This window comes from Mytilus californianus, unplaced genomic scaffold (genome assembly GCF_021869535.1).
Source record: "Mytilus californianus isolate M0D057914Y unplaced genomic scaffold, xbMytCali1.0.p SCAF_19, whole genome shotgun sequence".
Lineage (NCBI taxonomy): Eukaryota > Metazoa > Mollusca > Bivalvia > Mytilida > Mytilidae > Mytilus > Mytilus californianus.
In genome coordinates this window covers 11491719-11504465 of record NW_026262667.1, presented here as the reverse complement: position 1 = coordinate 11504465, position 12747 = coordinate 11491719, and the positions used below count along the sequence as shown (strand labels likewise).

At 31.2% G+C, this 12747-nt stretch overlaps 1 protein-coding gene across 1 annotated transcript in view; it reads right to left on the bottom strand.

Annotated features, from left to right (window-relative positions):
- Positions 1–7357: 7357 nt before the first annotated feature.
- The window catches only part of LOC127726928 (muscle calcium channel subunit alpha-1-like), a 141308-nt gene continuing 135918 nt past the window's right edge, over positions 7358–12747 (bottom strand). Inside the window, exon 46 of the mRNA XM_052234316.1 lies at positions 7358–11805. Within this exon, the coding sequence (XP_052090276.1) occupies positions 11764–11805 (42 nt within the window). The 3' untranslated portion in view covers positions 7358–11763. The remainder of the gene's footprint in view (positions 11806–12747) is intronic.

Genomic DNA, 12747 nt, shown 5'->3' with positions numbered 1-12747 from the left:
GGTTTTAATATGACGTGCTTCTTTCGCTTTGTAAACAGCAGCGTGATAACATTCTCGATATGCATAACTACAAAAATTAATGCACAAGATCTTAAAAAATGTATAAAATCAAAAGAAAATAAAATTCCGCCAAATTTTAAGAATGATCTTGGCGCATTAACGTCATGTCAAAACATATATACGAATGAAAACTCTCAAGCTGAAGACTATTCCATTACGTGTATGCTCTAAATTCGGATAATATTGCATTAAAATGGAGTTTTGAGGTAGGCCGGTGTTGATTCATTTTCTATTCTATTGCATCATTTACACATTCATGGATTTCAGCAAGTCAACATGGCGGCTCACTCTTAGTTACAACATTTAAACTGTGGATTTGACAGTAAATAGTAGCCAACGAAAAAAAAAGAAATAATTCATGCAATCCTTAGATTTATTTGAAATTTGTAGCTTTTATATTACAGGGGGTAAAAATAAACAGCCATACACACGGCAATCTTACATTCGCTTCAGTTTTTCAAATTACCATATTTGTCCGATTAGAATCGAAATAATTCATGCAAGCCATAGATTTGTTATCATTTTCACATGACCATGGCCGTTATACGCTAACGCTCGAAATAAAATTCGAATATAACAAATCTTTTGCTTTTTTTTCCATTCGTTTGAAGTGTTTGAGCTTTTGATTTTGCCATTTGATAAGGGACTTTCCGATTTGAATTTTCCTTGGTGTTCGGTATTTTTGCTATTTTACTTTTTGCATGAATTATTTCTTAAATATAGGTATTTTCAACTCTGTGTAAACTCAATAGTTTTTGGCAAAAGGCCAAATTTTGCACCAATGAATGATTTAAAATATTTAAAACAGATAATTTTCCAAATACCATACACACAATATTTTAATAACTGATATTTATGATGTAGTCCTTATATTGTACTCCTACATGCAATTCTTTTTCGCTTTAGCAGCATAAAATTTCCTAATTGATCTAATCTCTAGAAACACATTTTGATAAATCATCACTATATCAAAAATGATATGAATTTTCTAAACAGTCTTTTACCTTAAATTTAGTTTTAATGTTCTATTCATATGTTACATATCTAAACTTATCGGAATTACCCAGAATAATTAAGGTAACAACAGATAAAAGTCATAATGATCACGACATTTCATTAATCTTTTCGAAAAGAAACAACAGTTGAAAATTATCTATACAATTCATAATAACCTAAATATCAATTTGTTTCTTATGTTTCTTCACTAGATGGGAGTCAAGCGTTGTGGTAGGATATTTCCGAATGTACTTCTTGTTCGGGTTAAAGATTTACTGTTGTATATCACATCAAACATATAATATTAATAATGTTTTGCAATCTATACTCAAATGTCCTTAATAATTCAAAATATTGCATAGAAGAGGGACGAAAGATACCAGAGGGACAGTCAAAATCACAGATCGAAAACAAACTGACAACGCCATGGCCAAAAATAAAAAGACAAACAGACAAATAATAGTACAGATGACACAACATAGAAAACTAAAGACTAAGCAACACAAACCCCACCAAACACTGATCCACATGTGGCACCCGTCGTGTTGCTTATGTTATTACAAATCCGGTAAATAGTCTAATTCTAGATTATACAAAAAAAACTATTTGGAAATAAAACAAAGGCAATAGTAGTATACCGCTGTTCAATAGTCATAAATCGATTTAACTGAAACAAATCCGGGTCACAAACCAAAACTGAGGAAAACACATCAACTATAAGAAGAAACAAAACGGAACAACAGAAACACTGAACTGCTACAAAAACAAACGCCAACATGCATAGAAACGGACGATGTGATAACAACTACCATATTCCTGACTTGGTAAAGGACATTTAAAAAAAAAATGGTGGGTTGAACCTGGTTTTATGGCTAGCCAAACCTCCCGCTTATATGGCAATAATACATAAATTATATAAAAAAAATTATATAAAAAAATATAATAGTACATTTCAACATGTAAATAAACTCATCATAGATACCAGGATTGAAATTTTGTATTTGCGCCAGACGCGCGTTTCGTCTGCAAGACTCATCAGTAACGCTCGAATCAAAAAAAGTTTAAAAGGCCAAATAAAGTACGAAGTTGAAGAGCATTGAGGACCTAAAATTCCTAAAAGTTTTGCCAAATACAGCTGAGGTAATCTATTCCTGAGGTAGAGAAGCCTTAGTATTTCAAAAATTCAAAGTTTTGTAAACAGTTAATTTATAATTATGACCATATCAATGATAATTCAAGTCAACACAGAAGTGCTGACTACTGGGCTGGTGATACCCTCGGGGAATAAAAACTCCACCAGCAGTGGTATCGACCAAGTGGTTGTGAATAAACTCATCATAGATACCAGGATTGAAATTTTGTATTTGCGCCAGACGTAAACACTGGGAATAACAACGAACACCTAAAATTAATTTACGACAGAACACAAATACAGCACAATAGAATAATGAACTGTGCGTCACACGAATGATCAATGCCACAAAAAGTGACGTCATAGGTATTTTTAAAAAAATAGAATATAAAATTGGAATTAAGTTTGTGATGGTGCTATTTGATGTATTTTCTAACCATTACAAGAATATAAATATAGAATTGTGTTAGTTATGGTGTAATTATTTGTATTTTATAACCATGTCGGTTTTTCTTCTAAATCAAACTGTGTAAAAACAAATAAATCCTGTGCATATAGTTGCTTTAAACTAAAAATTATATAAATGAACTATGTAATTAATATTTTTACTTTTACATACATATAGAAAATAAAAATAGAATTAAAACCACAAACAATAAGACAAAACAACATCCAACCAGAATTACAAATGAAACATCCTAACTAAATACATGAATGTTGGATGTACAAATACCGAGACACGTCTAATAGCAATGCGAATTTACACTCAGCAAAACAGTCATATTCGGGAATACGTCACGTTCGGTACTTAGAAGACCAGACGACGTAGATGGTAAACCACAATCTAAGACGTGGTAAAACAATTGTTTGAACTATCGTAAACACTTCAAACAAATCATTTTTTTATTAACTATAAAAAATTAAAAATGTTCTCTTTCGAAACTTTGTCCTCCCTCAGATGATTCCTGATGACCTTTGCTATTGCAACATTTGAGTTCAACAGGATGTTTTCTACGTTTTTTCCGGATTGAACTAAATAGCAATAAGGTATACAATGATTACAGTGAATATTCTTCAGGTATCATGTGAGCCATTATCATATAACTTAGATCTGCTTACCCTTCCAGAGAGCTTGAGTTCACCCCCAGTTTTGGTTGTCCAGTCTTTCATTTTCTATGTCGTGTTTTGTTTACTTGGTTTTGTCGTTTTTGTTCTCGTTATATTACCATGGCATTGTCAGTTCGTTTCCGACTTATGACTTTGATTATCTCTTTGATATCTTTCGCCTCTCATTAACAAGACAAATGTTCACGGAATGGATGTCTAATGCTTACTAGCTCTATTCTTTGTAATAAAAACAACTATTACGCCCACAAGACAGGAAATCTTGATTGAAGTTAGACTTGGAAATTACGTTGATTTGTACATAAAGTATTTGCACAGTCGAACAAAAATATCGATGCCATAGATATAAAACAAATGGTTGAAATCGATCACCTGAAGTCAGCTATTCGACCTGAAGGATGATTCCGACAGAAATATAAAAGAAAGCCTAGCATTAAAGCAGATATAATGCCTATCAATCTCTTGTACCAAAAAAAATCCCGCAAGTCAGAGCTCAATTTCTGAACTTCGTTGTATTATGTCTCTGGTGTAATGTCTTGAATTTGCTGTCATCAGATGTTAATCTTTTACCTTTAACCTTTAACTTTTAATTTTTTATATAGTTTTTGATTGAAATGAAGCTCACTAATGCATCTCTTGTTATTATCTTAGAAACTAGACTTCTCTTAATAATTAATATAAATACGAAGAAAATCGCACAGCTTACCATGCTTTCATTGAATCGAACGAAGCTAATAACCTTTAATATTGTAAAGAAAAACAACGAACTTGGATGCAACTATAATACTGAAATATTAAAAATGTCCGATCAGTGGTCTCTTCGTGTTGTCATACACACATCCTGGACGACAATGGAGCTAGTTGTAAGTATACTGTACATTCAAAGTCGTTTGATGATGGATCTGAGGGTAACGACTAACGAGGTCATTGAAATATATTAGAATTAGGACATCAACAAATTCCATCCGTAGAGCGTTAGTTCCATTTGGAGTGATGACGACTACATTTTTCTGGTAGGAAAATGTCGCATTGAAAAATAATAAAGTGCGCGTGTCTTTTAAGCTTTATATTGAGATTACTTTAACAGCAGTCTCAGCATTATAATACCATTGACATATGATATCTCTGATAATACCATCTACCATCTATTTCTCTTTGACTAAGATATCACATTGGTATTGGATAATGACAATGCTATCTAAGTCTACTAGTTCAATGTATCATCAAATCGTATGCTGTTTCCATCTTTATGAGTCTTAGATGTTAGGGTATTCTTCACACCTTATTACAAATTTCATTTTTATTGGGATTTATCATGTTACATGAGGTTGAATGTTCCTTTGGTATCCTTCGCCTCTCTTTTAATAACAATTCTTATATCAAAATGTAGAATACTGAGCACAAAGGCAAAGCTATGTTTGTTTCTATCATTTGTCGAGATACAGATTTGAATTTAATACCTATTAATTTGGACGAATCTATGTATATCAATACCAGAAATTATTACTCCCATTCGCCAAAATGCACAAAGAATACATCTAAACAGAGACTAATATATGCCTCTGATTCAAATAAGGATCATATAACACGTTAACTTTTTCTTAGTATACAAATTGTAATGTTTTGACATCATTAAAAATAAGCAACTACATCTTTAAATGAAAAATCTGTTAGAATGGTCAAAGAATGAATTATTTTTCATTTCATGTTATGAATAAAACTGTGTAGAAATAAGGTTTTTATCTGGGTTGCTGCATTAAGTTATGTGATATTGTAATGCAGAGACAAATAAGTATAAACTGTTATCACAGAGATATGTCTCGCCTTTTTGTAATTTTGATAATGCAAATGTTGAAATTAAAATAGCAATACTTTAACATGTAAGTTATGCAAATATTCAAAGTCGATGAACCATGACTGAAGGTACATGGCTAAACAATCTCCATAGAATGAGATGTGCCAATGCTAATACAACTGCATACCAAATACAATTGACTTACTGTGGATTCATTTATTTCCGTGGGTAATAATTTTCGTGGATTGAGGAAAACTTGCATTTTCGTGGATATTTGATTTCGTGGTTTTATCAATCTCTGCATATAAAGCCTATGAAAAATTTGTAATTCGTTGAACATTTGAATTCGTGGTTTACTTGTACCAACGAAACCCACGAAAATTGGTACCCAACGAATAATAATCAATCATGATCAGGGGTGGGGCTATATAATCTCCATGGAAACGATACTTGCAAATGCCAATAAATTTGCATACCAAATATCATTGACTTAACATAAGCAGTTCATCTTGACCTGATCTAATCACAAACTAATACATGTAAAGTAAGCAAAAGTTTCAAAGTAAATAGACCATGACTGAGGGGGCGGGGCAAAATATTCTCCATGGAAATGAGATGTGCTAATGCTTATACAACTGAACACCAATTAACATTGGCCTACCACTAATGGTTCCCCTTGAACTGACCTAATCACAAACTAATACATGTTAACTTAGCAAAATTTTCAAAGTCTATAGACCATGACTAAGGGGGCGGAGCCAAATAATCTGCAAGGAAATGAGATATGCCAATGCTTATACAACTGCATACCAAATATCATTGACCTACCACTAGTGGTTCCCCATAAATTGACCTAATCACAAACTAATACATGTAAACTATGAAAAGTTTCAAAGTCAATAGACCTTGACTGAGTGGGCGGGGCCAAATAATCTCCATGGTAATAAGATGTGCCAATGCTTATACAACTGCATACCAAATATCATTGACCTACCACTAGTGGTTCACCATGAACTAGACCTAATCACAAACTAATACATCGTTTACGCTGCCGTCGCCATTGCCGCCGACGCCAGAACCAGCATACCTATGTCTCGCTTTTTGACTCCGTCAAGGCGAGAAAAACTGTGAGGTACTGTTCACTTATGATACTAAGTACTCCTGTTTCAATAATTTGGTAAACAGGACGTTGATGAGCGATGGATCTGAAAACATATCACACAACGCATGTTGATATGAAGTCCAGGCTTGCAACACATTTCAGGAAGCTCTGATTTATAGTTCCCTAGAAAAATGTGACGAATATTTCATACATGACCATTATGTGTTAGAAAATATAAGTGTCCAGTAAACAGGAATTTGATTAGCCATAAATCTGAAAATGCATCACAGGGTAAAGCATGTTCACATGAAGCCTGGTAACAAATTTCAGGAATCACTATATTTGTAATTCCACAGAAAAACTATCTTTAATGTAAAGTTACTAAGCAACAGAACTCACACAGAACTTTCCTTGATCACTAGTATACAATTGAGGTCAAGGCCATATGACATACTACAATCGGTATAAATCAACTGCTTTGGTATGAGCATCACTGGTGAGTCAGGTGTAGACAAAACACATGTCTGGTGTATTCAATTATAAGCCGGATATCTTTGATGAGGGTTTTTTTTCACCTAACATAGAAGTCTTTACAAGTTAGATTTTTTTTAAATAGGGGTTTGGGTATTTATTTAAGTGAATAACATCTTTTGACTTTTTGTCCAACACTTGCATTCTTAGGAATAAGAATGTGAATGACATATGAATAATTTCATCTTCATTCTAACTTTTAATATATCAATAATATGAAAAAAGAGAATGTGGTATGATCCATCATTTGTTTTGAAAAAAATTGTTGATGAGACTTCTATAACATATGTGTAATAGTAGTCTCAGGTCAGGGGGGATAAAAAGAATTTCCAAGTGTGAAAATCAATCCAAAATGTTTGCTAAATCCTCCTTCAAAATTGCTTCTGTGGAAATAAAAATGTGAAAAGTTGAAATGTTATGCTTTGGGGATTTTAAACACTAATCATTCAGTTAAGTGACACGAAATGATAACACAACCATATTGATCTAATAAAGACATCATGACATGGAAGCTACCTTGAACTTACAGTGTTATCCAGGAATTTGGCCCACTAACTTTTGATTTTACAAGAAACATCAACAACACAATCAGATAAGAATAAAACAAAAATCTACAATATTTTCATTATTTATTGCACATATTAAGAAAACAATCCTTGCAATGTTGGTTTTATCATTATACAGGTTTTTAAAAATTCTTTACCATTCATTATTTTTTTCTCATTTATACATACACAAAGGTGGGGTTTGTTTTGGCTTATAAAAGGTGTATGCTTAACATTCATACAACCAATCACAACTCCCCTTTAAAAACTCAGCTAACTCACATGATAAATGCTGCTCATTGTTACCATGACAATACAAAAATGATTACTACAAGGATTCAAACATGAGATGATTAATACAAATAGACATCTATACTTACATTTAAAACTTTTGTATTTAATATAATGAATTCAACTTTGTAGATTTTATCATTTTAGCAAATATAAAATTAAACAGAAAATAGTTAAATAAAAAAAACCAGATCTTTTTTACAAAAAATTTAGTTTGAAAATTTTCAACAATTTTGAAAGTGTTTGCAGTCAGTTTACCCAAATTAAAAGTATCTCCAATCTTCACACAATATTTTAACAGTGTTACATGTGAATAAATTAAACATGTATCTCCAATGTTCACACAATATTTTAACAGTGTTACATGTGAATAAATTAAACGAGTATCTCTCAACAAGGAAGTAATATGACTTTTTCTGCGAAAAAAATTGCCCAAAACTATTTGAAAAAAATCACTAAGTAATACACAAGGATTTCTTAATTATCTGGATTAATATATCATAGATAATTCTAAATAATCACAAATCAATAAACAAAAATTGACTCCCTTGTTTGTATGTCATTATATGAACAACTGCTTTGAAACAGTAAATACAAATAAATATATATCAACTTAAATATTTTTGATTTATAAATATTTTATTCACAAAACAGATAATATAAATTTGTAATAAATTAAGCTATGAATGTACACTGAAAATATTCTATATATACAAAATCTAACAATGATTTCTTAAATAAATGACAAATATAACATGATAAATCAAGGATTCTTTTCAAAAACTTAGGAACCCTGGAAAAGGGATGCAATTTCAACATTTATTCTCTTTAAATAATAAATGCATTTATAAAAACAAATTTTAACGATTGAAAATTTTTGTAAGTGTGTATTTTGCTTGTTTTAATACTATTAAATACATGAGCAAGTCAAATCAATGTAAGAACAGAGAATTTCAACAAAACTTAATGTTGAACATTGAACCATTAAAATGAGGTGATTGTGAGGTGACCTCCATCAGTTAAACATATAAACCTCACAACCATTCTATACACCAAATATAGCTGATATCTTAGTCCTAGTAAATGAGAAACTGATGTCACTGCAAAACAAAACGAATCATTTATCACAAAGCCATGAACAGAGGTAAATGTCAGAAGACTCCTGTAAGACAGGCATGTATTCCTTACAATGATACTATAGATCAAAGTCGACATATACAAACTGGTAAATAAATAACTGACCCAAGTGTTTAAGCATAATATTGATTAATAGAACCATGAAGAGGTCAAGGTTATACAAATCCAGTCAGACACAGGCACATTACAACCATCATATACACCAAATATAGTTGACCTAATAGTAATGACAAACTGATTTAATCACCTGAAACTTTATACAATTAACCATCTTCACCAGTTTAGCATACATGACCTGCATTTTGTGACAGGTAAGGCAAAAAACCTTTTCTTAAAAAACTTATTCATCCTAGGCAAAACCTTTATTTCAACTTTCTTTAAATACATAATAGGTTCAACAACATTATTCAATGTAACTGTAAAGTTAAACAACAGCTAAAAATTAAAATAGACAATTGTGAAGACCAAAATCTAGAAATAACATAACGACATTCTAGGACTTCAGATTGTGATAAGGAATTGTAAATCTACTCTTTATTATTTAACCTTAAAATCAACATGAATTTAGTTATATCATTTTCTACCTCTTATCAGATGCAACTGCAAATGAAAACGACTTAAAACTTTTGTTTGGAAAAATATTAGGCCAATAATATATCTGACAAAACGAACAATTAATAAGAATAAAAACTTTGGTATGCAAACACAAAATTTAATTTAACAAGAGAAAAATGAACACATTTTAAAGATTGTCCTGTCTTTCCACATCAATGTCTCAAATATTTATTGACCATTAGTATTTAGTTAAACCAACAGTCTGGCTTAAGCTCTCTAATACCATAAAAAAAAAGCTACAAAATTATGAATATGAAATATGAAAATGAAACAGTCAAACACTTCAAACTTTAAAGTCATTATTTTCAAAAAGGGATAGAACTGGCCAAAAAATCTAAGGGGAGAGAACTACAAATAGCTGTTGAAATAAAATATATACAACTTCAATAGCAAGTTTCTAGTAAAGTAATGCAATGTATATTCAAAAATATGTTCTAGGTAGCAAAATGGTGAAGATATATACTGAGACAAATGGTGGAGATATATATTGAGACAAATGTTGCCTTTTTCTGTTTTCCTAAAACTCATGACAAAAAAAATGTCCTACAACATGAAATATAAATATATCAGAATAACAGTTATTACTATTATTTAGAAAAGTGTCTTGTTATGATGAAAATGTCATTACCAAATATTGATCTCTTTAAATCACAAAAATGACAATCATAGAGATGAAGAAAACAGGAAAAAGAAACTTTTGTATTCATTAAAGTGGAATGATTCACAACTCATGCATTTGGTTTGGAACCAGTATTTACTAGGTGAAGGCATGATGGAGCTATCTTTTACATACAATATTACAAAACAATCATATAAACAACCAATGAGAATACAAGTTGCCAACAACAAAGATTGAATAAATTATAATGCTTTAATCTTTACACCAGTTATCTTTAAAGTACCAATTGATGACATTATATATGATTAGGAAATAAAGTCATTATGGCGATGAAGTATTCAAAACATGATTGGTTTTAAACCATTGTTTTTTTTCAAGAGCACCATTTCTTAATGTACTGTGCTTATTAAAAACAATGAATATGATTATTATTTGTTGAATGAAACACACCACAATCAAATCGTGTATGGTAATTCACTGTCTGAACACACTTCAGCTACTACAGATAGACTCTGGTAACTTCTGTGTAGTTAACTTCTATCTAATTTTCAGAAAAAATCGAATTAAGAATTGTCATTAACTATATATATATATCTTTCTAAATCAACTACGTCAAAAATGAAAAAAAGGGATTGATTAGACCAAAACAATGTGATACCTTGTTTACTCTATCAAAAAAACTGCCTAAAATCTTGTGCTTTGAATATGCTCTTCTATTTTGCTTTATCTTATCAAAGGATAACATCAAAATGGCACAGTGACTAAAATATCTTTCATCACATAAAAAATAACTTCAGTTTTTTTGTTTCCAATAAATCTTGAAAAAAACTCTTACAAAACTAAAGATTCCAGAAACTTTCTATAAAAGGTATTTTTCAAATATATGTGGTGGACGTCATCTTACCCTTTTTACTTTTGACTTTATAAGTGGGAACTTTTGCTCTATTTTTGAATTGTAATAATCATTAAAAAACTCAACTATACTTTAAATAATTAACTTTATATGCCTATGATACATATTTTTGTGTAAATCAAAAACAAAGAGGTATCTAATAAATAAACATATACAAAAAAAACACAACACAAGAAATATTCCAGAGATCACAAAACTAAGAAAAATAATAAAACTGTGTATACTGTCACAACACTGGGACTTATCACGTGCTAAACACATATAATTGTGAGTGTACAACTGTGTATAATAAAATATCTATAAAAACAAACAAAATATTTAGGACAATAGGAAAAATAAAAATCACAATAAAACTAGCAACTTACAAGAAAGTTTTATGAGAGGAATATTAATCTATGTATCATAAAATTGATAAATTGAAAGAAGGCCTGATTATCAATTTCCCCCTTTTATGATCATCCCCTCTAGAAACATTTATTGATACTTCTTTTCAGGTAGAATTGGACTATGTGTAAAAAATATACAAAGTCTGACCAATGAATTGCTGTGTTCTATAAGCCCATGCATTTTACATGTATGTCTTATAACATTATGAATTCAAAATGTATTCATGAGTGTGGTATAGGATTCTGGTTGAATTGAGAAACCACCATAAGCTATAATGAAAATGTATCAGAAATTCTCTACTTTTAATGTCATCTCTTTGATAAGCTTTTGTAGTGACTTGAATATAGTTAATTCACTTTGATGCAGATCTTATGAACAACTGAAGAATTAAACTCCAATCATCAAGATAACTGCATTATCCAACAGTCCTATAAAGAGAAGTTTTGGGACCTGTCAATACTGAGCACAAGTATACATCCTGTGTTATAACCCCAACTGTACTGTCTCTATAGTGTTCACTTCCTGTAGCTACGGGGATGCTGACCACGTTTGGGACTCTGTAAAATTCAAAACCAGATATAAGTATGGAATCCTCAATCTTATTCATCATGCAAATGTACTAACCAGAGGAAATCCAAAGGATTAAAGATGACTACATGCAAGGTAAGGAAAGATTACATGTTATAAGCAAGCATCTTCAGTAAGAATGACTCCATGCTTATAGACAGGCATATATGAAGCACCAATCAAAATAAGCTGTGAATTTTTTTTTTTAAATAAATCATTACCAATAAGCCAGTACAATAACTACTTTATTCCAAACCATGCTAGAATGTCAAACTGGTATATTCTATCACTGAATTCCATGATGTTTGAGGATTGCTAATGTCGTCATTCATAGAAATTCTTACTTGATTAGTGCATGATGCATTGACATTACATTCCATATTAAATGGGATAATGACAAAAGAAACACATGTTAGTATGATCGGAGGGGCTCTACAGATAAGACAGTCAAGGGCTCTACAGATAAGATAGTCAAGGGCTCTACAGATACAACAGTCAGGGGGCTCTACAGATAAGATAGTCAGGGGGCTCTACAGATAAGATAGTCAAGGGCTCTACAGATAAAATAGTCAGGGGCTCTACAGATAAGATAGTCAGGGTTGTCTATAGATAAGATAGTTCAGGGGCTCCTCAGATAAGATAGTCAGGGGGGGGGGGGGCTCTACAGATAGATATTCAAGGGCTCAACAGAGTCATGTCATGTTATTTCAAAAACTGTAATAAAAGGTGTACTCTGTTCTGATAATCAGAATATTATCATAAGATTAAATGGTACAGAATTTTCATATAAATGACCTGCAGTCTACTTAAAAGTTTGCAAAAAAAAAATCAACACAGATTGCTTCCAGTTACATTAAAGCCAAACAAATGGTTGACCTCTGAACTACTAAAAGTCACCATGATCACACTTAAATCATTAAAAAATAATATTA